General features: G+C 53.4%; 12 protein-coding genes across 12 annotated transcripts; 3 read left to right on the plus strand and 9 right to left on the minus strand.

Annotated features, from left to right (window-relative positions):
- Positions 1-677: 677 nt before the first annotated feature.
- CCMA1212_008476 (uncharacterized protein) lies at positions 678-2076 on the minus strand (the record flags this gene model as incomplete). The annotated part of the gene is made up of 5 exons (XM_073705608.1): positions 678-986; positions 1069-1105; positions 1310-1618; positions 1723-1855; positions 1965-2076. 5 exons carry the CDS (start codon positions 2074-2076, stop codon positions 678-680), a joined length of 900 nt encoding a protein of 299 aa, XP_073555795.1.
- Positions 2077-2256: 180 nt separating this feature from the next.
- CCMA1212_008477 (uncharacterized protein) lies at positions 2257-2520 on the minus strand (the record flags this gene model as incomplete). The annotated part of the gene is made up of 1 exon (XM_073705609.1): positions 2257-2520. A coding segment is annotated over one exon (264 nt), but the record flags the coding sequence as incomplete, so codon positions are not given.
- A 1147-nt stretch (positions 2521-3667) lies between these two features.
- On the minus strand, positions 3668-4886 carry CCMA1212_008478 (uncharacterized protein; the record flags this gene model as incomplete). The annotated part of the gene is made up of 5 exons (XM_073705610.1): positions 3668-3907; positions 3930-4019; positions 4048-4156; positions 4445-4579; positions 4879-4886. 5 exons carry the CDS (start codon positions 4884-4886, stop codon positions 3668-3670), a joined length of 582 nt encoding a protein of 193 aa, XP_073555787.1.
- A 3800-nt stretch (positions 4887-8686) lies between these two features.
- Positions 8687-10370, plus strand: CCMA1212_008479 (uncharacterized protein; the record flags this gene model as incomplete). The annotated part of the gene is made up of 9 exons (XM_073705611.1): positions 8687-8740; positions 8960-8985; positions 9049-9215; positions 9286-9332; positions 9391-9466; positions 9538-9615; positions 9670-9943; positions 10062-10207; positions 10267-10370. 9 exons carry the CDS (start codon positions 8687-8689, stop codon positions 10368-10370), a joined length of 972 nt encoding a protein of 323 aa, XP_073555786.1.
- Positions 10371-11225: 855 nt separating this feature from the next.
- CCMA1212_008480 (uncharacterized protein) lies at positions 11226-11854 on the minus strand (the record flags this gene model as incomplete). The annotated part of the gene is made up of 2 exons (XM_073705612.1): positions 11226-11393; positions 11447-11854. The coding sequence occupies 2 exons, from the start codon at positions 11852-11854 to the stop codon at positions 11226-11228; spliced, it is 576 nt and encodes a 191-aa protein (XP_073555988.1).
- A 1291-nt stretch (positions 11855-13145) lies between these two features.
- CCMA1212_008481 (uncharacterized protein) lies at positions 13146-13667 on the minus strand (the record flags this gene model as incomplete). The annotated part of the gene is made up of 1 exon (XM_073705613.1): positions 13146-13667. The coding sequence occupies one exon, from the start codon at positions 13665-13667 to the stop codon at positions 13146-13148; it is 522 nt and encodes a 173-aa protein (XP_073555989.1).
- Position 13668: 1 nt separating this feature from the next.
- On the minus strand, positions 13669-14445 carry CCMA1212_008482 (uncharacterized protein; the record flags this gene model as incomplete). Its single annotated transcript, XM_073705614.1, is given in 3 exon segments — positions 13669-13909; positions 13929-14275; positions 14437-14445. 3 exon segments carry the CDS (start codon positions 14443-14445, stop codon positions 13669-13671), a joined length of 597 nt encoding a protein of 198 aa, XP_073555990.1.
- A 64-nt stretch (positions 14446-14509) lies between these two features.
- On the minus strand, positions 14510-15031 carry CCMA1212_008483 (CinA-like protein; the record flags this gene model as incomplete). The annotated part of the gene is made up of 1 exon (XM_073705615.1): positions 14510-15031. The coding sequence occupies one exon, from the start codon at positions 15029-15031 to the stop codon at positions 14510-14512; it is 522 nt and encodes a 173-aa protein (XP_073555991.1).
- Positions 15032-15607: 576 nt separating this feature from the next.
- Positions 15608-15948, plus strand: CCMA1212_008484 (uncharacterized protein; the record flags this gene model as incomplete). The annotated part of the gene is made up of 2 exons (XM_073705616.1): positions 15608-15636; positions 15702-15948. 2 exons carry the CDS (start codon positions 15608-15610, stop codon positions 15946-15948), a joined length of 276 nt encoding a protein of 91 aa, XP_073555992.1.
- A 298-nt stretch (positions 15949-16246) lies between these two features.
- On the minus strand, positions 16247-18235 carry CCMA1212_008485 (uncharacterized protein; the record flags this gene model as incomplete). The annotated part of the gene is made up of 1 exon (XM_073705617.1): positions 16247-18235. The coding sequence occupies one exon, from the start codon at positions 18233-18235 to the stop codon at positions 16247-16249; it is 1989 nt and encodes a 662-aa protein (XP_073555993.1).
- Positions 18236-20963: 2728 nt separating this feature from the next.
- CCMA1212_008486 (Mutanase) lies at positions 20964-23263 on the plus strand (the record flags this gene model as incomplete). Its single annotated transcript, XM_073705618.1, has 7 exons — positions 20964-21113; positions 21172-21588; positions 21642-21931; positions 22161-22191; positions 22244-22983; positions 23033-23179; positions 23230-23263. The coding sequence occupies 7 exons, from the start codon at positions 20964-20966 to the stop codon at positions 23261-23263; spliced, it is 1809 nt and encodes a 602-aa protein (XP_073555994.1).
- Positions 23264-23473: 210 nt separating this feature from the next.
- CCMA1212_008487 (Xylan 1,4-beta-xylosidase) lies at positions 23474-26583 on the minus strand (the record flags this gene model as incomplete). Its single annotated transcript, XM_073705619.1, has 6 exons — positions 23474-25264; positions 25313-25436; positions 25483-25584; positions 25633-26221; positions 26309-26374; positions 26424-26583. 6 exons carry the CDS (start codon positions 26581-26583, stop codon positions 23474-23476), a joined length of 2832 nt encoding a protein of 943 aa, XP_073555995.1.
- Positions 26584-26658: the final 75 nt, after the last annotated feature.

A 26658-nucleotide genomic window follows, 5' to 3' on the forward strand; every position in this document is an offset into this window, starting at 1 on the left:
ATGTCGCCTTTTGCGATGCTGCGACGGGATTGATCGCGGTGGTTTCGTGGCGGGGAGGAGGAGCTTCCATGCGTCGAGGGCTCTTGGGAAGAGCGCTTTGGAAGGCAAGAATCATTATGAGCGGCTGAAGGCCCCCCCTTCCCACGCGCCCTGGCACCGTGCCGACACGGTAATGTCTTATGCAGACGGTTTGCTGCCGGTAAGTCATTCTCAGCATGAGCGACGTCGATCTCAAAGACTGACATGATGACAGCCCCCGGCACCCCCGACACCACCACCACGCTGGCTTTGCGTCTAGACCCTGGCCCTGAGGAGGATGTCTCAATGATTCAGGGTCTTCAGGGTTGATAGTCTCTTGGTACGACAAATACACTTGTTGAGTTTGAGCATATCCACATCGCTGCTCTTGATTTTTGGCCACTGTCATCAACATCCACCGCCGCCGCCGCCCCTGCTGCCGCTGCCGCCGCTTCCCTATCCCCCGACTCGGCCGGAGCTCTGTGCCCCATGTGGTGGAGCTGCTGGAATCGTTCAGTTCTGGCACTCTGGAGGACGTGGACATGTTATCTTGCCAAAATGTCATTTCTGGGGCCCATCGCTGAGTGCTGTCTCGCGATCCCGACTCCAAGTAAACCTATCAGCTGAGGATATAATGAGATTAGCTATAGGTACCTTAGTTATCTACTGCTGCGAGTAGTCTCCCATGTCTCAGGTCCAAAAGCGACTCTGCATTCGAAAGGTCTAATGACGACTTTCTCGCCAGACACGCCCTCCTTGTTCTTATCCAGAGCGGCTTCCAAGCCAGCCGGGCCACCAGGCACTACTACCGGCCGGTCAGGCTTGAAAAGCCGGCGGCAAGTGCAGCCATCATCGCCGCCGAAGTGCTTCACGAACGGCTCGCTGACGTATCGAAGCTGAGGAAAGCTGCCAATGCCGACACCAAGAATGGAGGTCACTCCAGTGGCAAAGTTCGACGCCCTCCTCACCTGTGAGATTGAGAGACTGGAAGCCACCCCGGATGGATGGGACCAGCCTGTCCACGCCGATGAAGAAGAAGGACCAACCAACCACCGGCCTGTCAGAGTTGGCCTGCGACGCATCCCTCCTGCGCAGGGAAGTGAGCACGATCTCCGGCTTTACGTACAAGGTCCCTTATGTGGGAGTCATGAAGGTTCCCACCCCAATTGCTGACAATGTTGATGAAATCTGCCTCGCAGTTCCCGGAGGACCTGTTGACTGTGGACTTGCTCTTGTTGGGGCCTATGGCCCGGGCAGCCCCCGGAGATTTGGTTCCTGCTGGGGGTCAAACTCCTCAAAGTCCAGCTGTGGCACCAGCACGATTACGATCCTGGCGACTGCTGCGTTTGTCAGCTTGGCTCCCCTGATGATGTCGACAGAGAGCTGCTTGGTGGCCCTGGCGGGAACGGTATCGAGGGCGAAATCGAGCGGCGTGTCGCCCAGCGCAGCGACAAAGCCGGTTACCGTCGCCTGTCGACCCAGCACGGGAGGTGCGGCTAGGCGCTGGAGATGTTCCCTGTGCTGCGGGCTCGGGTTGGTGATGGCCTTGGGGTATCCAGACAGCTGCGCCGATGGGACGGCGTGCTGGCTCATGGGAGAGCTGCCGTCGATGATGAAAATGGTAATCTTGTTTAGATTTTGTTTCTTCTCATCTCATATGTCTTGTTGGTTTTTGCCTGACATAACCCTCATTATTCCTCGAACCAGAGCCCAGCCATTTCCAGGGCGCCAAGGAAATGCGCTTCCTCACTTGCCGTGAGGTTACCACCAGAACCGATTGCAGCAATCCAATAAGAATCAGGCCCAACTCGAAATCGGAACATATCACCGCTACCTTCTAGACATTTATGTTAGCGGTTATCGTCAAAGGGCATCCACGGGGGACAACCAGAATTCAGAGAAACGGTGGGGATGACTCAAGGGAGAGGGAGAGAAAGAGAGCGTACCTCCACGTTGGTAGTATAGAATGTGGGGAGGCTGGGTCGACTCGGCTTGTTGGGTATGGGCTTGGGCGCGGGCTGTTGCATATATGTAGTCAGTAAGCTTGGTCAAGAGCATACTGGATGGTGAGGGCCAACCAATACAGTACTACGCCTCGTATTTTAGGTTAGTGATGTCAGCATCGAGCAAGGCTCACAGACAGTCAGGGCGCACGAGGCAGTAGACAGAGACGAAAATATATTAAGGTGACCCCCCCCAAAAAAGTAAACGTTTAGATAACGGAAATCTCCATGCCCATCACGCCCACCACTTTGTCTCTTCTTTCTCCTCCTTCACCTTCTCCTCCGCCTCCACCGCCGGCTGCTGCTGCTGCAGTTGTTGTTGCTGCTGCTGCAATTGTTGCTGCTGCTGCTGCAGTTGTTGTTGCTGCTGCTGCTGTTGTTGTGGCTGTGGATCGCGAGATTCCTCTACGATCCACAGCCCGGCCTCTTCGAAGGCCCAGCTGACAATCTCCCACTGCCTGTTGGAGATGCGGCCGCGAGGGCCCCGCCCGCCACACACATCTATTCATCCAAACTGTTAGCAGTGAAATCAGCTGCGAGAGTTCATAGCACATAACATACTGCTTGTGATATCTCTGGTGTCGTCGATGCTGCGGACGATGCCGTCAGGGCGTCTGTTGTAATACTGGTAGATGGTCTCTACCAGTGCGGCTCTCTCTTCATCAGTAGGCATCTAATTAGGTAGTTAGCAGCTAGTCGTTAATCATGAGACGGATGAGTGAGCTGTAAACTTACTTTGGGTGAATGATTGGAAAAGAAATCTCAATCGTGGACTGGTTCTAATAATCTCAGCATCAGACAACAGTGACGAATGAACAGACGGTAAGAGAATACTTACGATATCGGATGAAAAAAAAAAATTAATCATGAAAACCTGCCGAGAAAAAAAAAACGGTCAGTAAAGGGGCCTCAGAAGCGGCTGCAGGGCATGAGGTACTTGCGTGGTGGTGGTGGTGATGGTGTTGAAGAAGAAAGGAAGAGAAATCTCGGAAGAGGAGCTGGCGGCAGAAATTCATATTCCAGCAGAACGCCCACCGCCCAGCTGGCACTCTGAATCATGCATGACCGGCTTCACATTTCTTCCGCTATCAGCTCTCGCTCACTTTCTTATCGGCCGGCTAGATAGGTAGCAAGGCCTCATATTAAGCACTTGGTCTATGGATACAAGGTGACTATGAGGGACGATGATGCCCCTATTCATACAAAGTATATAGTGTCAGAATGGAGACGGAGACTGCGGACTCAAATAGCCATGGCATTACACGTAGGCAAACACAAACCAGCTACCTCTTGAATCTTACGTGGATCCAGGGCATGAATAGTGAAGCAGCATTCGGTGGCGTCCCATCGCCAGTCGGTAGTTGTAGGAATCTGGCGCGAGATCCTCGACCCTGGCATCTTTAAAGCAATAGACAATACTATGTCCACGTTGGTAACGCGATCCTAATTTCTAGACTTGCGTAGCTGGGGCGTTCAACACGGCAAATAGCAGACTCTGGCGACAGAGAATGGCTGTTGATTATGAGGCCTACAGACCACTGATGTGGGCTGATGTGGGACGTAGTATGGGAGAAAGACGGAGCAAAATCAATGATATTAAGAAAAATTAAAGACGAGAATAAAGAGGGAGAAAAGAGTTCCCTCATTTACCACCACCAAACAAACTGCTTCTCCTCCTTCTTCTTCCCCCCCTCCTCAACCAACTCTCCCTCTTCCCTCTCCTCCTCTCCCTTCTCACTCATCGCCGCCACCCCCTCTTCCTCTCCTCTCATCACGACCTCCTCCTCCCTCCCCTCTTCTTCCACCACCGCTGCCTCCTGCTGCTCATTTTGCTGCTGCTGAGCCTGCTGCCGCCAGAGTCGCTGCTCTGCAAACAACTCCCCGAGCTGGGGGGAGGCCAGAAAACACCGGCATCCCGCCGGGAGAGGGCTCCTCCGCGGCCGCGGCCGCGGATGCCGGGCACATTGATCGTGCCGCCACGGATTCGGGGAGGCCAGTCTGCAAGTATGCTTTTTGTAAAAGGCACATGTGGGTGAACATCAATGTTCTTAAAGGACAAATGTACTTCGTCGGTGGCCTTGGACGCCACCTCGGCCACGGCCTTCACGGCCACCACGGCCACCAGGCGCCGCCTGCTGCGACCCCGTAGGAGCGTTCAGCCTATCAACAAGGCTGTTGATCGCTTCGAGATTGGTAGACATCTAAATAGTTCACAAGTATTAGCACTTGATAGCATACCAATATACTCTGACTACTTGAATAGACGATACTTACTTTGTAGTTTGGACTTGGCGGGGATGTTGTAGTATCTGCTTGCCATGATGAGTTAGCTGTCTTGGACACTCAGGGGATTTTAGTGTTAGACTTACTTGGTTGGGGATTTGACAACAACAACAACGACTATATTTCGTTAGCAGATGCACGTTGCGAGGGCGACGACGGCGACCATGGCGATAATGTAGAACGAGGCAGGAGATGGGATGGTATAGCAGAAGATGAAGTTGATATTGCCGTTGCTCGGAATCATCGTGAGAAATGTGTGGATCGCGAGAAATGGTCTTCATGAAGACAGAGGGGCGAGGGACTCACTCGAGAATGTGATGTTGCTGAGGAAGGAATTCTCCTAGAGGGAGGGGGCAGAGGAGTTTTCCAAGACGTGCGTATGTATGGTTCTCTGGTCATGTGCCAGGGTCCCAACGAGCTGTAGGCCACGGCCCAGCCAGAGCATGCACGAGCTTGTTGAGTCATTGAACGTGACAGCCAAAACAAAGGCACCAGCTTTCAGGGTCCTATGCCATTTGACAAATGTGAGCTCGGGGTGTCTGTCTAGGATCTATCTGCTGCTTATGGCATATACCCAAGCATGGCCTGCGTGCAACTGCTATTTTGCAGATATCCCAAGCAGTGGTCCAATCCCACGAGTTGATCTCTCTGAATTCCCATTCTCTGTCAAAGCTCGTTGCTGCAGAACCCTCTGCTACACCACATGGCCGGAAACCCCTCTAATATTGCTCTTCGAAGCCCGAGACGCAATTCACTCCTCTCCAACTGCTCCGCCGCGCTCGAGCAGTAGTAGATGGGCCATTCGTGTCACTGGGTCTGGGACCACGAGCAAGTTCCAGTCTACCCTTCCGATAATTGCTCATATGTTCCAACGTAGAGACGGAGATGACTTGAGCCTGACTGGTCTGGGTGAGCAGAAATCTGCACGTCGTTGAACTGATGACTCAGCGTCGAAGGGGTTTCATATGCCAAATCTGGGGAAGCGGGCCAGCGCTGGAGATCTTCAGGTACCCGTTGCTTGGCGCTCAAAATTCACCGCTACAGTACTTACCTAGTAGCCCGTATCTCATCGGTGCCGCATAGTGGGGGTGGTGCGTAAGACCTGGCGGTTTAAGCTCCAGAAGAGGTACACAATGATCCAGACGACTGGGTCTTTCTTCACCGTACTTTAGGTACTTTACCTTATCTCACCTAACCCACGAGAGCTTCCGGCCTGTCAATACTGTGCACCATACCTTACTTATACTAGATGGAACTTGGCGGGGCGAATGCACGGCTCCCTTTGTTCCACGCTTTCAATTAGGTACGATCTGGGAATCGACAAGTTTTCCTCAACGCCAACAGCTCACCAGCTTTGAGTGCCCACCTAGAGGCAGTCAGCCCGGATTAGGTGCAACTTTTGGCCAATTGCAGCCCGGAGGCTGCCCGTGCCTGGATGCAGCTTCAGTGCAGCCAGTGCCCGCTCTCGGGTGCTCTTCGGGGCTCTTAGGGCGTGAGGCACGTCGCTAAGCGCTGTAAATCGGACTTGAAATCTCCCATGACCCACGGACGGGCTTGATGGTGGAACAGGCACAACCGACACCGGACACAGCAGCAACTTCAAGGTTGCACCACCTGCGGCCATTCTTGCCGTGCAGCTTTCCCCATCGGCTCCCTGTTGGGCATGCCTTGTCTTTGTTTCTATACCAAGTAGATAGACACACTGGACGCTGACGGTGCTGCTCTTTCCAGATGTCGTCCTTCTTCCTCTACCGCCGCTGCTTTGACGCGCTGCTATCATCACCACATCGTCCACTCTCTTCGTTTTTTTTATACAGTTTCTGAGCATCTACGGCCAATAACTCACCGAAGGCCTACTTTTCGTCCATCGTCTTACATTCTTACCATAGGTAGTCACCGGTCCAAGGTATCACATACCAAGTTTACACAGTATGATAATGAGAGACGCCCTTAGACAGCAGTCCCAGGCCATTTTCCCTCTCGCGATTCTGTCCAAATGCCGCCGTATACGTTCCAGCGAAGGCAGTCTGTTATCAACACCACCGACATCAGTCCTAAGCAAGAGTCTCCAGCAAAGGAACAGAACAACAACCGTCTTCCTCACGCATTCGGCCGATCCATCCCTACGGCCGGATACAATGCCATGAACATGGAAGAAGCAGGCAATACATCTCCCCGCTTTGCAAGTGCTATGGTACTCTCTCTTGACTTTCATCTACGAGAATGAGTATTCCAGCCATTCACGCCTGATCCGAAGTCGAATGGAGTGGTGGACACATTCCATACCTACCCGCCTTGGTCAGGTTGAGGCCAACCCAGCTGTCGGCCCGTGCCGTTTTTTCTTCCCCTACGGCATCACATAGAGTATTCGTTCGTTATCATACCAGGTCCTCTCTGCTCTCGACTCCAGGAGGTTGGAGTCTATCTTATTCGTATACCCTCTCTTCTTCTTCATCTTCTTCTTCTTCATCTTTTTTTTCCCCTTCTCTCCCCGAAAAGCAGCAATATGGGCGTTGGCGGGAGCGTAACACAACTGAAAAGGAGATTGAGAGCGCGCCCGAGAGAAAGAGAGCATACCTCGGAGATGGTTGAATCGCTCCAGGGGTCATTGATTGGTTTGGTTGGTTTGTGGCGCATACTGAGCGTGAGAGGCCTGCTGGATAGCGAGATCTACCAAGACTGCTCAAAGGTAGATGGATCAGAGATACTGAGGTAGAAACAACATGACGGCGGGTAGCCGCTGTAGCGCCTCTAAGTATGTAATTTCTGGCTGTCCTAAACAGAAAGAAGGATCGTGATTCCGACTCTGTAATGATGCGATGTGCGAGGACTTGAAGGACCTCGACGATGGAAGAGGCCTGGCAGCGCTGGGGAGGTTGGAAGATTAGTATTGTGCTCATTGCAATACATCTCCCAAGCGTTGATTTCTGGCAAAGTCAGCCTATTGCAGTATCAAATTGCTGTTGCAGGGGTCGACTTCGCTGCGAGGTGCCTGTTCTCCAGAACAGGACTAGCCTGTACGTTTGAGAATTGAGGTGCCTCTCCGTGATGCTTCCCTCGAGGAACAAACTCACATTTTTTTCCCTGTCAAAGATCGAGCTTTTCAGACATACATGCATGTATCAGCCAGTTTCCCATGTCTTCTCTAGGTAATAAGGCAAATTTACGTCCCTTTCAAAGCGCGCACCATGCGCAATCATACCCAACGGCGTCGCGATCAAAGAATTGGGAAAGGAAGCAACGAAAATAAGGTACATAACAATTCCGTCACCCCACAAAAATCATAGTAGTATCTGAGATCCACGGTTCGATTTTTGACAGCGGGAAGCTAGCGTATCGTTAGTCTGCAACCAATTTCATCATTCGTCGCCTTTACTGGTAGACCCGCTAGAACTTCAAGTTGTCTGGCCTCCAGGTACATTGGTACCTACACCAAAGCTCCAATTGGCGATGCTACCCTGCATGTCAATAGACTCCGGCGAAATTTCTCGGACGACTTCGCAGCTATTTGATGCTTTATATGCGTGAAGTGCGACGGTAAACATGAGTTGTATAGCCCCAAGCCATATTCTGTACAAATCGTCGCCATGATGCTGCTGTAGATGCTCCCAAACGTACAGGACATGTTTTCAGCGCTCAGTTCTCCATCCTCAAGTGTTTTCTCACATGGAGACCGCCCATACTTCAGCACAAAGGAACAAGAAAGCAAGAAAGTTCCTTCAACAACAGAACAACGCCTTTGCTCGTCCACAGCAACGCGCTCGGCGGCCACCAGACTTGCCAGAAGAGTGAGTATCAGTGGTAACCTCGACAGAGCACACGGGAGACATAACGAGCCGTCTTTCTGCCTATGGTAGTCCAAGCAATGCGCTTCGGCACCAGGGGCCGAGTGTTCGCATTTCGTACTCGCATCAGTGGCGGCAAAAAGCCCCGCGCGATTGAGTTTTGACAGGCGGGGCACTCAAACCAAAATAGGCTCGGTGCCTGGCGATCTTCGCGGAGGTTTATCTACGGCCAACCGTATGGGGAAGGCGACGAATTCACGATATCAATCGAGCGATGGTGCCTCGTTTGTCGGTCGAGACATTCTGATGTTGAAGAATGATATGGCAAAAACAGGCATTGCAAGCTGGATCTCCTTTGCAGGCTCTGCGTAGTCTGGGTGAATTGTAGTTGCGTATTTTCGTAAGGTAGTTCGCAAGCCGTGTGTATCACACAACTCTCATAGCCACATAACATCAGCATCCAGGTGGTTCATCACGACTTCGTGATTGGCATTAGGCCACACAGTTCGCGTAACTCATCGTTTGCGTAAGAGAGCTGCAGATCACAGGGTCTCTACGTAATGGACTGAGGTCCAGATCCCGATGAGCATGCCCAAGATGCCAGAACTCGCCTGCCTGTTGCCAGCTGGCTACGTAATGAGAACCTGGAAGGTGAGAGAAAGATGAGGAGGGAAAGAACACAGCTCAAGGAAAGAGCGTAGATCTGCATGACTCAGCATGACAGACCCGTGGGTAGGTCAGAATTTCTGCTCCCACCCTCTCGTGGGCTTTTCTTCTATTCTTCTTTTTTTCTTCAGCGCGATCAAGGAAGACTGCAAGTATACGCATTACCGCCCTTCGAGTTCACGTTTGCTGACAGTGTCTTTGCAGTTTTTCATGAAGATCACCCTGCTCTCGTAAGTACTTGTTTGCTCATCTCCCCAGGGCTTTGTTGAGACTGCCCGCTGACGTTGCGATAGTACATCTCCATCTACGCCCCGGCCCCCCGGCCACCGTTGTGTTCGTACGTACATACCCATGTTGTCCGGTCCTATACCGCGCTCAACACTCTACTCATGGCGACGGACTGACGCTGCGATAGAACATCAGACAGCATCTTGGCCTTTGGCCAACGTCGTCCCTCCACGTACGTATACATCTTGAGGTGTCATGTACTCTCACGCTTTACTTTTGCGCATGAGCTGATCTCGCGATAGATCTTCATTACGCGTCTGGGCCCCTGGCCTTGTTTTTCCCCTCCAAAGTATGTATTCATTGTCCGCTTTCCTTGAACATCACACTAACGAAGACCTGTCCATCAGATGCCACAAAGCGCAACAGCGGGTTCCCGCCGGGGAGGCGGTGGTGGCGGCGGCCGCCGAGGCCGAGGCCGAGGAGGTATGTTTCATCACTCACATTCCCCAGATTGACGCCCATGAATGAAGCTCAATACTGACATTGTGAACCAGGCGGTTCTGGAAATGTTGCGGCGCGGGAAGCATATTTCAGTCGCAAAAGGGCCCGCGAGGCCCGGGGACGTGGCGTCAGTAAGCTATTGTCACAGCACTCTTGTGGATCTTGATACTGACAAGCTAGAATAGACAAGCCGCAAGCCCGCCCGGCGTGGGAGAGGGGTTCGGGCCCCCTCTCCCACGCGCAGAAGTCTGCGCTCGCCCGCGCGGGCTTCGGCCCGCAAATCATAGCGGAGTTTGAGGAGCAGCAGCAAAAGGCTGCGGAGAAGGAGGAGCAGAAGGAGGAGGAGAAGAGGGAGGAGGAGGAGAAGAAGAGGGAGGAGGAGAAGAAGAAGGAGGAGGAGGAGGAGAAGGGTGAGGAGAAGAAGAAGAAGGAGGAGGAGGAGGGACCAACTTGGTGGTGGTAGTTTCTTTCTAAACCATATACCTAATATTACCATCTTGCTGCATCTTGTTATCTACCTTGTGCTTTCTGCCGAGTCCCATACATCTTCTCCCCACACTCGCGGATTAACCTGCAGCCTCAAGGGGAAGAGGAAATGGCATCGCCTCGATGCGATGTTTGCGTCCAGCCTCGTTTGCGCAAGGCCTGGCGTCTTCTGGATGGCACGTCCAAAGATGCTTGGCCAAGTCGCTTTAACAGCGGCCGGGATCGAAGAAGCGAGCGGTATGCAGGGCACTGTTTGCTCGTGACCACACCATGACCATTCTGACTGGAATACATAGCTGACGTTGAATCGGGCCCCGTTTACCGACGCCATGACATGGACCTGCAAGGCCTGAGAGGCGACGTCGAGGAGATTTCGGCTGATGTGGCCATCCGAGCTTGAGTGTGCCGCAGCCGCTGCAAACAGGCACCGCCGCCAGAGTTTGCCGCATCGGCGTTGGGGAATACCTGCCTCACCACCTCGTGCGACAGCCAGCCGATTGGCGTTCCAATGGAGCCGCAGCCCATGGCCTCAACAGCCGCGATGTGTTTGCGTATACAGATGAAAAATACGTTGGCCAGTGTCCAGAGAGGTTACACCTGGCCTCGGTGAGGCTATCGCGCTGCTTGCAGTTCCGGAAGTAGCGAGTACGGCAGGTGGATGAGTGCTGCTGTGCCTTGGCAGAAAAGAAGACCACTTAGAACGGGAACCGCGTCGCTATCACGACCGACCAAACTTGGATACGATAATGCAGAACGGTCGGTCGCCAGACTCAATCAAACAAACGCCGAGGCCGGAGACGCGTCGGGACCTTCATCGGAAATATGTGGATGCGGCGGCCGGATGGACCTCGTCGAGCCGAGGCTGAGTCGGAGCGGAATATTTTCCGGCATGGACAGTCGGCCCCATAACACGGCAATGGGGCCGTGTCCGTGGTTGTAACCTGCCAACGGCTTTGAGTGATCAGAAGGGAGGGAATGCCGTTAAAACACCAAATGCGTCAATCACACACGAGAGCCATATCATTTCAAAGCTCTATGAGTGGTTAATACCGGTATGTGATTATGTTTAAAGAAAGTCTAGTCTATGTACTTCGTAGTTCCATGCTGATATCTTCAAATGCGCCCCGCTAGTCCCGACTCTAATTGCGCTCTATATGATGAAAAGGAGGACAATTGCCGTTAGAAGATGATAGAAACTCAGATCTATGCTAAAAGAAAGGTCTTCAAAGCCGCTAAAGCGTCTCAAGGACGAAGCTTAGAATCCGCTGAGGGGGTTGGGGTTGGCTCGCTGGAAACCTCCAACCCTGCCACCTTGGATCACAGGAGGGACGATGCTGACTCCCGTGCCGGCAGCAATAACCTTCTGCTTTGAAAGGACGTTCTCTGAAGAGAAATCCTGGTTGATCGCGCCGAGCATGCCCTTCTGTTTGGTATTAGTAACCTGGTTCTCTTTAATACTACAGGGAAGAGCCTTACCTGGCAGTGGTTTCCGTTTGTCTGAGGGCAATAGTACCAGATGGGCTTGTTATCGATGATGGTAATTTGGTACACGTTTGGGTTCTGGCCTTCCTCGGTGACAAAGTTGAAGCCGGCAAAGAAGCCAGTTCCATCAGCGAGCGGCTGGCAAGGATGAGCAAAGTCTGACTGAGCAAGACTGTGGTTTTTCGCTTGAAAATGCCATTCTATGGTATCTCCAATTTCCGCTACGACATTTTCCGGGTCAAAAATGAGAGAATTTGCACGTCCCACGACGATGGTGTGCGTGGTGCCGGTCAGAAAGGTGCGTGTGCCCAAGGAGTTTCCGACGGTGGGAGTTCCGGCAGGAAATGCGGCGACACAGGCAACAGCAGCAGCCAGAATAGTGAAGACGTTGAAAGAAAGCATATTGAAAATGAGGGCGAACTGTAGGCTTGATATATATATATTGTAAAGATGGTCGTTGTGGAGGTGGTGGTGGTTGAGGAGGCTGTTGATGTTGTGATGATTGTTGTGATGATGATAAAACAACAACTTGAACGGGACTCGATCACCGTATTTATACAACGAATTTATCGTGAAATCCATGTTTCATCCACACTCAAGATGAATGTCTAAATTTGATCGTCGCACAGCAAAGCTAGAGTACAGCCTCCCGGTTCACCACCTACCCGAGCAGCTCCCGTCGTGTTGGGTTGGGCATTTACAAAATCCACCCACCTCAGCCCTAACCTCGCCCTGTTCCGAACGCTCTAGTCTGTTTTCTGCGCGAGACATGATTGGGCTGTTGGTCGAGGTTGGACAAACCATCGCGAGGAGACTGGACCCAACACGAAGGTGGTTTATTTCGTCAGCACCAGGAACAGATGGTGCGGGTCTGCGCCACCGGCTTGGTTAGTTCCGCTTAAGCTCCGTCAGCCACAAGGGACGAACTATTATTAGACCCTGCACTTGTGTAGTCAGACCTGTGTGTTTGTAAGGGGCCTGGTGCTCTGGCTATGAATAGTTGGGCGCGGGAAGATGAGATGGAGATGAGATGCCAGTCTTATTGCGTCTAGGCGCATGTTGGGAATAAGCTTGCGAGGAAGCTTTGCGTGAGCTGTTCTGCTTGACCAAATCCTTCAGCTGCAGCCAACAGCATCTGCATGCGTCTTCCACCGCTTCGACAGTCATAGCTCTACCGCTTCAACAAATTTACATCTGTTGCTTCTGGGAGCATCTCCTCGACGGAGCTTGTACAACGGCTCGGCCAGCTGACCACGTGGAGGCACAACTAAGTGCTGACGGCGTTGTTTTGTTTCGTTCCCTAATATCAGACCACATGCTAGTCTCGTTGCAGTAAGTTGCCCAGCTGACACACGATGGAGCTGGTAGACACCACATAACCGCGTTGGGCGCTGGTGCTGCAGACTGTCAAAATCCGGGGATGCGGAATTTGCCAAGCAACACAAGCCTCATCCTTGAGCCGCCACATATGGAAGCAGAAGTGGTAGCCTTAACCTGATGAGGGTACTCTAGCTGATATCTCAGTCACATTCGCTGCTACCAGAACTTTGGCATGTTAACGTCTGTAAATAGAAGAATCCTGTTGAAAGCATGTCCAAGGTTCGGTATCCCACAAAGCACGAGAACATCATAGCCCATGACTCATGAATGAATTCGCTCTCCTTGCACCTAACTCCAACAAACCATGACCGCGTCACTTGCCCAAACTCTTGAGCATGTCCACCGCTCCTGGCGTCTCGTACCACGCGGCGTAGTTGTATCCGAGCATCAGCAAGGCCTCGTCCTCCGTCCGCGGAGAGTACGCATAGGCGGGTCTGCGCAAGACGCCAGCACCCGGATCATGGACGAGCAACTTCCAAGAGCGCGGATTATACGTCTTAACGGCCCTATACAGCGCCTGAATCTGCCTCTTGATCCCGTCGACCAGCTGCGACGTCTCTTCGGGCAGCGCGAGGAGAATGTCCGGCCGTGCCCCGGCAATGTTGCCGACAAGCTGCCCGCGAATCATTCTCAATGACCTCTGCCGGAATGGAGCCCTTGAGGGCTGGGGGGCAAACACATCCGCGTTCTTGGTGTCGAGAAACGGCAAGCTCATGTCTCCCCAGTCATAGTCCGACTCGCTGCCGGTGGTCGCGTACCACTTGATGAAATCGTAGGCGTCCTGGTCCCGGCCAAGTCGGATGTACAGCGCGGGAATCATATCTCGCAGACCCATGTTATCCCCTCTGCACAATCTTATCCAAGAGATGATGAAGACATGTTTCAATCAAGTCCACAAGGCCGCCAGCGGTGCCGTAGCTCATGAGCATTGTGTCGACCATGCTGTAACGCGCCCGCATGTAGTCGCGCGTCTCAAAGATGCCCCAGAAGCGGCTGGTGTGCTCCCCAAACAGGTTGGGCGGCGTCATGAAGTCGCCGGGATGCTCGCGCAGCTTCTTCTCCTCCTTGAACGCACGCCTTCTTGATCAGTTTGCACGGTACCTTGTGGTCAGGCCAGTCTTCTGCTTGACAATCCTTTGAGCAGCACCAGACGGATTGGCATGAGGCACAGCGTTGGATGCCATCTTTGCGTTTGCGGCACAGCTCGCAGGACCGGGGGGGGGGGAGGCCGTTGAGCTTGATGCCGCTCAGCTCGCAGGTGCTGACCAGCGGCATTTGGTCCGAGGGCGGTTGAGCTTGAGGTAAGGAGTAATTGCTGACGGATTTTGAGGCTGTTCCAGTTGGGGAAGGAGAAGCTGTGGATGGAGGATTGAAATCAAACCAACTGAGCTTTAGGCGACGAAGGAGGGCAGAAGTAGGTGATGCAAGTTTGAAGTTGATATTCTATTCACGGTCAATTCAACTTACTGCCGGTGGGGGATGGCCGATAAGCTTTATCGTGAGGTCTGTAACTTCACCGCCTATCACGTGCTTTGTCCTGTCACCTTCGAGGTGAGGCTGTCATCAACATTTCTCCACCTCTACCCATACGATCAGAATCCAACTGAAACCATGATGAGTGAATCCATGCATTGCCTCTATTCATACAAGCTGACATCGCGATGAGTGAACCCGAAGCTACAAAGACTTCTTCAACCGATGCAAGGCTTCGACAGCTGTGGCCTCGATGATTTGCTCTCGCGTGCCCTCGAATTTGTACCCGAAAGAAACTGTTCCGTTTGGGCCAGCGATGCCAATATAAACCGTCCCGACGGGCTTGTCGTCCTGCTTGTCCGGCCCTGCAACTCCCGTCGTTGAGATGCCCCACGTTGTTTCGCTGTCCTTGAGGCTGGTGATTCTGCGGGCTCCCTCGGCCATCTGCTTGGCGACGTCCGCGTGAATGACGCCCTCCCTGGCGATGAGCTCCTTGTCGACGCCCAGCAGCTCTTCCTTCAGAGGCGTGTCGTAACTGACGACGCCTCCCCTAAAGACCTTGCTTGCTCCCATTGCTGAAGCTATCGTGCTGCAGACAGCGCCGGCCGTTAGCGATTCTGCCACGCCAACTGTTTGGCCGGCATCGCGAAGCTTCTCGACGAGATCCGTAGCGGTGTGGAAGGCCGTCTCCCCAATGCGTGGCTCTGGTTGAAAGTCGGAATCCATGATGATTTGGGCTGTGGAGTGATGCCGAGAGTGAGAGGTAGTGAAGAATCTAGGGTACGAGGTCCAATGGGTCTTGCGTGTGAATTCGGCAACCAGTCGATGGCTGTATATCATCAAACGCATCAGAGGCAGAAAGGGGTTTGAAAAGTAGTATTCGCCACTTCTTCCAGTGTCAGCTCATGGCCAGGTGTTAAATACCGGATATTTTACCGCTGTGTGTGTCATCTAGGTGAGAAGCGGCGAAAGCAGATCGGCGCCTTGGTACGTTTAACTCGCAGATCTGAATAGCATCGTCATAACCTTATACCCGGCCGATCAGTCAACATGGAGCTGGTTAAACAATCCGCGCGCCTGTAATCAACCTTTGCGCCATCGCCGAAATATGGCGGGGATTCAATTGGCTTCTGTGCGGTGGCTCCATGCTCAAGGGCCTGGTGTTGAAGTGGATTGCTCAGTGTTACATCATCAACGCCTTTGACCCGTCGTTGGCCATTGTGGTAACACGTCATGATAGTGTCAGCCACAGCGGTTCAAACTGGCCATAGCTAGTAACATCATCATCACCCGCAGGTAGAAATGCTCCGGCGAGAAGGGGCCTGGCGCCCGTAAGTCAGTCTCACTCCGTCTTTGACAATCTCGATTCGAAGCCGACAAGATGAAACAGTAAAAGGCCCCGGCCCATTGTTGGACTTCCAACGGGCCGCTCTGGCGACCGCCGGTCTCACCCCGAAGCCATTCCCAAGACATCAAGCTGTCGGAGCATCACCAGCAGCACCAGAGTCGCCACCGCCGCCGACCGTGACCCCGGCACCTGCTCCGGCCCCGTCCCGGAACCCCGCTGCGTTATTTCCGCCCTCGCCGGGCCAAACCCGGGGCTCTCCCCGACTCACCGACAGGTGAACGAACATGTCGCCTGAGCATGGCGGTTTCTCCCTTGCATGAATACTGAAACATTTCGCCCAAGACCGACCATACATAGTCCGTCTTATTTAATCAGTCGCTGAAAATTGCCTCCATCGACAATTTTCTCTACACTGCTACCGTCGCTACATACTTCTGTGACGCACATCTGTTACTTACACTCATTCGTGTCATTCAGTTTTGTCCTGGTGTCTGCCATGCCTATTCAAGACCGGGGGTCTTATCGAGCCAGTCAATTCTTTGGTCAAGTCCGTTCCTCATCCTCCGGCACAGTCATCGGACCAACTATCGACATCAGACGACAGTCAGTTGATGCCGTTCAGACTGGCGCATAAACACGTCAAGCTCAATGCACTCCCTGCACACTCCGATCCTCTCATATCGCAGAGGCGTCCCGTTGAGAGGGCGTAAGATGAGAATATACGAGGTGATGGTCTCGACACTGTCGCCCACATCGTCAACTTCGATGAGGCTATTTCGCCCAAACAGCAAGCAAACAATCTGCGAGCCCGAGTCCACATGTCCACTCCCAGGCATATCGAACCTGTAGTCCGGGCTGAAAGTGGCAAACTGCTCTCCAAGCTTCAATCCGACCTCGTCCGTGGCTCCTTCACCTGTCAAAACGTCCAAGCCTTTTCTTCCTCCGGCTTTCACGGTATCAGCCCATTCCTGGCCGTGGTACACCACTCCAGAAGCGACATGTCCAGAGAGACAAATCATCCCGCTCACCATGTCGCCCATCAGAGCATCTCCCGCATAGACCACGTTGTTTCCCGAGAACTCGATGTCTTCCAACGATAACTGCCAGCATTCAACATCGCCAACCACGGAAGCCCACGACCACGATGGCAGCCTAATGTCAGGCTTTTCATGAGGAGGCTCAGTCAGGTACCAAAAGAACGACTCTTCGAGTTCCTTTTCCCACATCCCGCACAGATACTCGGCCGACTCGTACCCCTTGACCGCCGCCATCGCCTTTCCGATGCCCGCGAGAGCCGGAAGCCTGTCAGTCATTACCGTCAGGGGTCGCTTTGCATAGCCTTTAATAATCTCGACCCATGCTTTATCTGCGGGAGATCGCTTGTATGAGTCTCGAGTGCTTTGGTGGCGCATGTTGCTGTCGTACCAGCCGCACTCGCACTGGGTCGTCTCGAGGCATTCCCAGATGAGCTCGTTGCGTGTAAAGTGAAGCATTCGGCGCGACAGCAGCTGCTCTTGATATACCCATCCTCTACTCAAGAGAGGCCACTCCGTGTCGGGGTCCTCGACCATAGGCTCCTCCGACCAAGTGAGATGTGGTTTCCTACGACGTATAAAGATGGATTGCCCATTTACTTCGGCGAGGTCTACAGGCACTTCATGGCCATGGTCCCGAAAGAGACTTTGACGAGGCCTGTCGCACCACGAAGCTGCCACGGTGAGTTCTGCATTCGCATAGATCAAGGCCATCTTTGCTGCCTCTCGCTTCCAGTCTTCCTTGTCGTCTTGGACGATGCACAAGCTGTCGATCCACACGTATTCGATGCCCAGTCGATGCAGCACCAGTACGACATCCTGCATCATCTGAGGGAGATTTGCTATAGGCATGCCATGTTGCTTCCGATCCGACAGATTCGTGGTCAGCAGGGAGATTGAAGGGGTCTCGTCCGTCCAGCGGTGAGATAAGGCCGCATATGGAACAGACTCCAGATTCTCCACGACATCGAGGACGTCAGTATCTGTCCGTTTGGATCCCAGGTAAAGCAGTCGGCTAGGCACAAACCCTGCGTCCTCGATTTGACATTTCTCGTGTGCCTGACAGTCTTTCAGCCACTTGCCTGCCTGATCGAGCGCATCGTCATCTCCAGTGGTGCGCGAAATCTTGTATCCTCTGCACAGAACGGCATGCGGCGGCGCGTCGTCTGTGAAGAACGCTGGCTCGCCCAACGGAGCCTCGCTGCTACAGACCTCAAAGACTTGCACTGCGTCATTGGCATCTGTAATCTCCAGCGTTGGGCTGCCTGGCGAGTTCAGGTTGGGTTGCCAGCTTGCCTCTTTGAAGTTGGCAACTCCGAGCTTCTCGAACGCCGAGGCTAGAGCCGCGCATCGGTCACAGCCGCGCTTTGAGGACTCGATGAGAAGAGCAGGGGTGAACTCGTGGGAATCGCTCTCTGCAAAGGCATATTCGTAGCGTCCGCTGATATCAGAGGGGAGCAATTTCGCTGCCGGAGGGAGCTCGAAGAGACAGGCGCCGCACCAATGCTTCTCCTTCTTGTGCACCAGTGACTTGAGCCGATCCAGCATGATGACGGGCTATCTTGAGGTGACAAGTGAATGGCCAGAGACTACTTTGAGCTGCTGTTACCCTGCAGGGCGTGACAATGAGATGGACACTATTCTGTATGGAGGCGCTGAGAATTGCCGGTGTCTCATGTACTTCCTGTCCGATCTGTCGACAGACTAGGGGTTATGTTTATGGTGAGGAGGTTTAAACGCCGACGGTTGATGCCTGTCGAATACTAATCCGTCTGCCTAGTGCAAAGAAGCCGTGTGCTTGGTCGCCTGAGCGCGCTTGTGGTCAAGTTGCAGGGGTTTGAGTACTGTACATCTATGGACACTGGTTAAGGGGGCCTGAAAACTGACCATCAGGCGGCGGAAAAGCATCACGACAGGCCCCTGCAGAACGTGACGGCGAGAGAAAGGAAAGTTGAATGCCACTTCAGGCTCCTGGATGTCCATCTAGGAACGATTGGGCAGTCCTGCTTATGGCAGTCCTGCTTATGGTACGACTCCGACACAGATGACCTGCCGGCACCAGGGCCTCTGCCGAACGGATACGCGGCTTATTGCTGATGCGGTGCATGGGTGCGGGCTTAACGTCCTTCTGTGTTTGGCATCTTGGACGTATGACTGCGGCGAGATCTGATTATTGTGTGGATGCCGGGGGCGTTGCATGGGGTTGCGGGCGAGTCATGTCAGCTCATTAGCTTCTTGGGCGTTTACTCGTGGATTGTAAGTGCAGCTTGAGGAGCATTGAAGCCATATTCTTGAACTCTGTGATGCAGAAGAATGCCAGTATTAATCCTAGACTGCAGAATTTCTATCTTAGCATGAATATCACAGCGCCACTGCCGCATGGGCCTTGCAAACAACCCTAGCTTCGTGGATCTACCCGTTGACGCCTGATTTCTTCGACTAATCAGTTGACTTGACGTCTGGTAGCGTGCCTAGCTATGGTTGCATTGCTGCTAATGAAGCCGTCAGCTTCAGAGTGCCCTAATTCTCCTAGGCTGGCCTACCTTATAGCGTGGGATCTGACGCAGGAGCGCATGCTCCCAATCCCACGTATCAGCGCCCATCCTACCGGGCATGAGGATTATCGCCGGAGAGGGTCATTGTGGATGGATGGCTAGACGCGAGGGAGCAAGTGCAAGAGGACGCCTAACGGTAGCATCGGTTCGTGGTCAGCCTTTGGCACTGCAGGGGGGTATTTTCCGGCTTTTCGTTTCCGCTGGTGGCTGACGGGTTGTGGTAGCTGTGCGTGAGGTGGTTAATTGAATCCCTGGGAGGGTCTGAAAGAGATTGAAGGGATGGAATAATATTGCTTCAAAAATGATCCTTTTGCGACCCTGTAGATAGAGAAGATTGCAGACTGCGGCAATCACCGGTACCTGCGATTCGGGGATAATTACCCCAGAATGCGAGGGCGGAGAACAGGCGAAGCGCAAGACGGTGGTCATCTGTCGGCATAGCTCTGTCACCAGTGCATGATCGTGGACTATAGCGCATCAAGTGCCGATGGACAACTCGACTTGCGAGCCGCAGAACGAGATGATGCCGGAGAACATATGAGACATGTCTGTCCATGGGACCTCGGCCCCTATCAAATTGGCGGAGAAACAGGACACCCACGGCGTTAGCCGCACTCCTCACTTTATTCTGAACAGCTGACGTTCATCGATCTGGCCGGGATGGGACCAATAAACCACGATCTGACCGGCGCTCCGTGATTCCTACGGGGTGCGGTGACTTCCGGAACCCGCAGCATCTCTTCAATTCCCTTCGACGCTCAGTATTCGAGTAGCCTTTTACTCCATCAGCGGTTATTGGCGTCCCGTTGGTGGCAAAACCCGGTCAGGCCTAGTCAATATGGGGACGCAGGCCCCCCTGGCTAGGTAATTTAAGGTCCCTGACGTTGACATCCCTCGGCCCTGACACTTGACATCGACCAAGGCTGAGTCCGGCAGGTCGCGGATTCGTGGGATGGTTTAGCTGTAATCGGCAAATGAGGAAGAAGTTGTGCGGTGGCGTTCCATATGTAAGTGAGAAACACCTCGTATAGGTGGTGGCCCACGGCGGCAACTCCAGGCTTACTCGGCGGATCTCGGCGTGTACTTGTTTGCTTCCTGCGAACGTTGAGGCAGAAGATCAAACATTGAGTTGAGCACGGATCGGGCGCCTCGTTGAAGTGGGATTCAGGATGCCTCGGCTGGTGTGTTGTTTATATGAGAACTTGCAACATAGAGCATCCCAGTTTGCACTTTGTAGGAGTTGTATACTGAAAACTGCTAGGACTCAGCTAGTGCGCATCTCCAGTGTAAGCCGCGTCTACAATGAGCTTTTAGCACCTCGATATCGTACGCAATTTACATTTCTTGTTTACTCTGGTGGGCTCGCCCTGCCCGATAGACAGCCTTGCGGCAAAAGTCTCCAAGGTCCTAGCAATACACCAAACTCGCACGTTCCCGGCGGCCACGTAGGGCGTCGAGTTGTCGAGTATATGGTTTCGGGCTTAGCTCGCTCTACCCGTGGTGGGCGCGCTAGACCCTTGGGGGAGAGCACATCGAGGTGGATAGGGGGCCGGACCAGGCTTTCACTTCGGACCGATCTCTATACCTTTATGGCATGTTTCATGCTATGCCTGGGACTATAGCTGTTGTCAATGAGAGGATGTCGGAGAGATATAAAGGGCTGGGCAGGTGCTCGGTCTGAGTGTTTCGAGATCCTCACGCCAACGGGTCAATCACTCACAATGTTGTCGATGGCGAGCCTCCGTCGCCTCGGGCTCGGCGCCCTTGCTGCTGCTGCATCTCTGTCGTCTCTTGCCAGTGCTGGCGTCTCCGTCAGGTCGCTGGAGTCGAGACAGACTGCCGCTGACAGACTAGTGTTTGCTCACTTTATGGTACACATGCCCGGTCTTTTTTTTTCTATGACCACCCAGCTAATTGTATATTCCGTAGATTGGCATTGTTGGCGATCGTACTTCCGCGTCGGACTATGACGCCGACTTCCAGCTCGCGAAGGCTGCCGGCATCGACGCCTTTGCACTCAACATCGGCACCGACTCGTACACCGACCAACAGCTGGAGTACGCTTATACGTCGGCTGCGAACAATGGGATGAAGGTCTTCATCTCCTTCGATTTTAACTGGTGGAGCACCGGTGATGCCGCCGGAGTTGGCGCCAAAGTCAAGCAGTACGCTGGCCATCCCGCCCAGCTCCAGGTTGCCGATCGTCCGTTTGTCTCGTCCTTTGCTGGTGACGGCCTCGATGCCAATGCTATGAAGGCTGCGTCTGGTGTTAACCCTTACTTTGTGCCCAACTTTCATCCCGGTCAGTCGAGCACCGATGGGATCGACGGTGCCTTCAGTTGGCAGGTGAGTGTCAAGATGGAGAGGAGAAGAGGGCGATGTGCTAACCTGCCGTTCAGGCCTGGGACACCAACGGCAACAACAAGGCCCCGACGCCTGGCGCCAACGTGACTGTTGCTCAGGGTGATGCTTCTTACAAGAGCTGGCTCGGCAGCGGAAAGTCGTACATGGCTCCCGTTTCTCCCTGGTTCTTCACTCACTACGGCCCGGAGGTCTCATACAGCAAGAACTTTTTATTCCCCGGCGGAAGCCTTTGGTACGACCGGTGGCAAGAAATCTTGTCCGGAAACTTCAATTTCATTGAGATTATCACCTGGAACGACTATGGAGAGTCGCATTACACCGGCAAGTGCAATTCTTTTCCTTTCCCCCCTGTTCGCATCAACACCATCACCAGATCACAGCTCCACCTCAACACCAACACCACAACACCACCCATCACAAATCGATCATTGCGGCAATTCCAAACGATTGCTCTTAATCTGGACATTCTAGAAACTATATTCATATGCTCTTTTTGCTCAGTTTTGTCAACCGAGACAACATCAAGCTAACCGTTTCTTAGGCCCTCTTTCCAGCATCCACGGCGACGATGGAGGCAGTAAATGGGTGAGTAGACGCTACTGCTGATATAAAAGTGCTTCTACTGATATTCGCGAAGGCAAATGACATGGATCACTCCTCATGGTTAACGCTCGCAAAGCCCTTCATTGCTGCGTTCAAGAACGGCGACACGGATGTGTCTAAGTATATCTCTGATGAGAAAACTATCTATTGGTACCGCAGGAATCTCAAAAGCCTCAACTGTGACGCCACAGATACTACCTTCAACCAGCCTGCCAACAACGCCAGCGGCAACTACTTTGAAGGAATCCCCAACGGCTGGCAGACGATGGACGACGACGTCTACGTCGTGACGCTCCTCAAGTCGGCAGCTACCCTCACCGTAACCAGCGGAGGCAACTCCCGCTCCTTCAACGTCCCGGCCGGAGCTACAATCAACACTGTCCCCGCTGGACTTGGCAAGCAGAGCTTCGCCGTCAGCCGCAACGGCCAGAACATCTTGTCCGGAACCTCCCTGATGGACATCACCGACGTGTGCAACTGCGGCATCTACAACTTCAACGCTTTCGTCGGCGAGCTGCCGGCAGGACCGCGTGATGTCCTTGGCCACGATGGTCTGACCTCGCTGACCGTCGGTCTGCATGTGACAACGTGCCTCCCGCAGCCTTCCCTCGGCACCAACCCATCCGTGCCCGCCAGCCAGCCTGCCAGCCCCACGAGCGCCAAACCGTCAAAGACGAGCAGTGCTGCGCCTTCTGGTCCCACCAACTGCAATGGGGGCACCGTTGCTCCCGGCGAGTCTGGCAACTTTACTGGTCTCTGCAGCTTCGCTTGCAGGTAAGTTGAGATGCTTCCGGTTGTCTCTGCCTCGGCTAACATGAGCCAGCTACGGATACTGCCCTGTTGGCCCTTGCATCTGCACGAGCTTCGGCCAGGCTCCCGCTCCGCCGTCTGGCGATGGACGGGACGGATGCCCCATTGCGGGAGAGCCGTCCTCGTACTCTGGCCTCTGCAGCTTCACCTGCAGTCACGGGTATGTGTTGCCGGATCCCCTTGGCCAGTTCGAAGCTAACTCTTACATAGATACTGCCCTGAGGGCGCTTGCCAGTACTGCTAGATGTGATGCGCTGTTCACGGGAGGTGTCGCATTGGTGATCCCGAGCATAGAAACCGTATATAGACATGAACCGTATATTCATCAACCAGTGGTGCCTTTGTTTGGATTAAGCTCATGCGGCCCGCGAGCCAAGCCCTTCTATTTTTGGCAGTGCCCGTTCTATTTCGAGGTTGCGTACGTACCGTTTGCGAAAGGACCCGGAACTTCTCCTCAACCTACGCATTCCAGCGTCACATTCTTGAACGTGTCAGCGTTGCTTCCCCCATGCTCCAGCAGAGCAAAGGTGTAGCTCCCTTTCTCGAGCTCCCACTCGTCCTTCCTGTTGAGTATCTTGAGATATCTGTCGACTTCGAGCTCGATCGTCACATTCTTCTTCTCGCCAGCATCCAGATAGACGCGTTGGAAGCCGACCAGCTGCTTCACTGGCTGGGTAATGGTCGACACGCGGCCTAGCAGGTACACCTGGGGTACGTAACTCCCGGCAACCGAGCCGGTGTTCTCGACAGTCACGGAAAAGTTAATCACATCACCCGTGCCAAAGGACTGGGCATCACGGGGCCTCTTGGAGCTGCCTTTGATGGATGCCGTAGGTGAGGAGATCGAAAAGGTGGTGTAGGAAAGGCCGTATCCAAAGGGATAGATGGGTTCTGACGGAATGTCGAGGTACTGCGCCGCTCGAGCAGATGGCTTGTAGTTGTAGTAAGCAGGCACCTGGGCAACCGAGTACGGCACGGTGATTGGGACTCGTCCTCCCGGATTAAACTTGCCAAATATCACATCTGCAATGGCCTGTCCACCGGCTTGTCCTAAGAAAAACGTGCTCAAGACGGCTGCCGATTGATCGTAATGGTCGGGAATGGCAAACGGTCTGCCGCCCTCGAGCACAAGCACCACAGGTTTGCCGAGTGCGAATATCCTCTTTGTTAGTTTCTCTTGACTGGGCGCAAGGTCTAATGTGCCGCGATCACCGCTCTCTCCGTCACTATTCCAAGCGGCGCCCACCGCAAGGACGACAACATCGCTGTCTTTGGCAATGGACACGGCCTGTTCAAGGGCTTCGCCGTTGGGAGAAACGAGGTTCCACCAGAAGATGAGCTGCGAGTTGACAGAGTTGACGTTGGCCGTCTTCTTGTAGTTATTCCACGACTGAAACTCGATGCGGATGTGGTGCTTGGCGCCCTTTTTAAAGGTAAACTCTACGCCGCCTTGAGGCGGAATGGTGGAGTTGGCCTGTGTCCAGGCATATCCTTCAATCGTCCCCAAAACGTTCCCCTGGCCACTGTAATCCCTGAATGAGATGAGCTTTCCATCGACGTAGAGCTTTGAAGTGCTGTTTGGTCCAATCGCAACGCCGATCCATCCATTGACGTCGACGTCGGTAGGTGACTCGAGCTGGCCCTCCCAGACGGCACTAAAGTTGTTGGAAGGAAGCCCAGGCGGAGGATAGAGGCCCCAGTCTTGCGCAGGAACCTCTGTTCGCGTTGCCTTGGGAGAGGTAAAGTTGGTATGAGCATAGTATGTTGCTTTGAGCCCGCCAGATTTCCCATCAGCAGAGAGAAGATAGCCTGGGACGACGTATTGGTTGTTGTATTCCCATGAATTTGTGCCCCAGCTGTTGCGGATGGAGTTCCCGGACTTTTGAGCATGGCTGACAAGTCCCTCCCGCAGCGTTTGGGTGTATTTTGCGGGATATTGCCCAAGTGCGCCGGAATAATCACCGAGGTTAATGGTATCAGCAAAGGGCCCGATGAGTGCAATCTTCTTCTTCGACGAGCTCAGCGGGAGCGTTTCGTTGTCGTTTTTGAGTAAAACGATGCTCTTTTGCGCGGCCTCCAGTGCAACGTCTTGATGGCTAGCGACAATTGCCAGGGGATCAATAGGCTCTGGAATATAGGCATTTTCGAATAGGCCGAGGTCCCATTTGACGCCCAAGATCTTGCGGACGTGGGACTGAAGGGTCTTGAGTGGCACAGTCCCGTTGGCGACGAGAGCTTTGGTGATCTGGTCTTGTCAGTGTCTTTCAAAAGGGTTATATGTGCGGCTACCTACATTGATCTTGCTGTCCAGATCAAAATCGTAGAAATCGATTTGACCACCTGCGTTGTACCACTGCTGGAGCGTGTCTGCTTCAGAGTCGGATACTCTGTGCTGTGTGAGGAGATTACGCATGGCCCTGTCAGGTGTAAGTTAAAGTCTGAAGCTCGGTCAGTGCTCCTTACGTATCGTCGCCGATCACAATGCCATCGTAGCCCCAGTCGTTGAGCGTCTCGTACAGCATCGGATTGGCGCAACTTGGCACGCCATCAATCTCGTTATAGGACCTGTGCAGGTGAGTTGATGTGGTCCCTCAGCCTCCAGAGTTTACGTACATCATCACACCCCTCGCCCCTCCCAGATCGAAGTTGGCCTTGAAGGGAACAAGGAGATCTTGCTTAATCTGTCGAGGCCCAAGACCTGTAAACGGTGCGGTGTTGTGACCGGCTTGGGCGGCACCGTGAGCGGCAAAATGTTTCATGATAGGAAACACCGCATCAGGATCAGACCACGACTTGTTCTTGGACAAGCCAGAAGAATACGCCGAACCGATATGGGCTGTCAGTAGCTTATCTTCTCCAAACGTCTCTTGCACACGTCCCCATCGCGGGTCTTGGGCGAGATCCAGCACCGGCGAGAAGCAGCCGTGAATACCGATCGAACGTGCTTCCGTCCCGATGGCTCTTCCAACCCGGTACACAATGTCTGTGTCAAAGGAAGCTGCTTGCGCTATGTTTTGAGGAAAGATGGATTGCTTGAAGGAGCCGACGCCGTGAAGACACTCCTCGACCAGCATCATGGGGACTTTTACGTGAGACCGTTCCAGCTGGAGCTTTTGCAGCGTGTTAAAGTATGACTTGTTCATGGGGTACCAGTCGTGGATGGTCCCGATGGGGGATTTCGGGCTGAGATGCATTGTTTGGTCTATACGCGTTAGATGGCTCGCATCGACTTTTCAGTGGAAAGACGATTAAGCCTGGCTTTGATTTGAAGGAGTGGGCGGAGAGATACCGTATAACTCATTGTGTGAAGCAGCTCCGACAATGTCGTCTGCAAACATGAGATGAAGTTGCAGGACTATAGATGTTAGCTCTCCGATGGACACTATCGTTATCCAATGGCCTACCTAGATCTTCCAGAGTCAATTTGGATATTAAAGACTCGATGAACTGGTCTTTGTTTTGGCCCTTTGTCGACGCATCGCGGCCAAAGTTCATGAAGCCAGCCTCAACCTGTGAGACTACCGACGCCGCCACAAAGGCTGCTCTCCAATGCCTGAACAGCATCTTGGCCAGTTGGTTACATGTCCTGTATGGCCTACGATCAATCATGACTCCATCCGTTCCGTTGGAGCCATATAT

The sequence above is a fragment of the Trichoderma ghanense genome (assembly GCF_004382785.1).
Source record: "Trichoderma ghanense strain CCMA-1212 chromosome Unknown scaffold_12, whole genome shotgun sequence".
Lineage (NCBI taxonomy): Eukaryota > Fungi > Ascomycota > Sordariomycetes > Hypocreales > Hypocreaceae > Trichoderma > Trichoderma ghanense.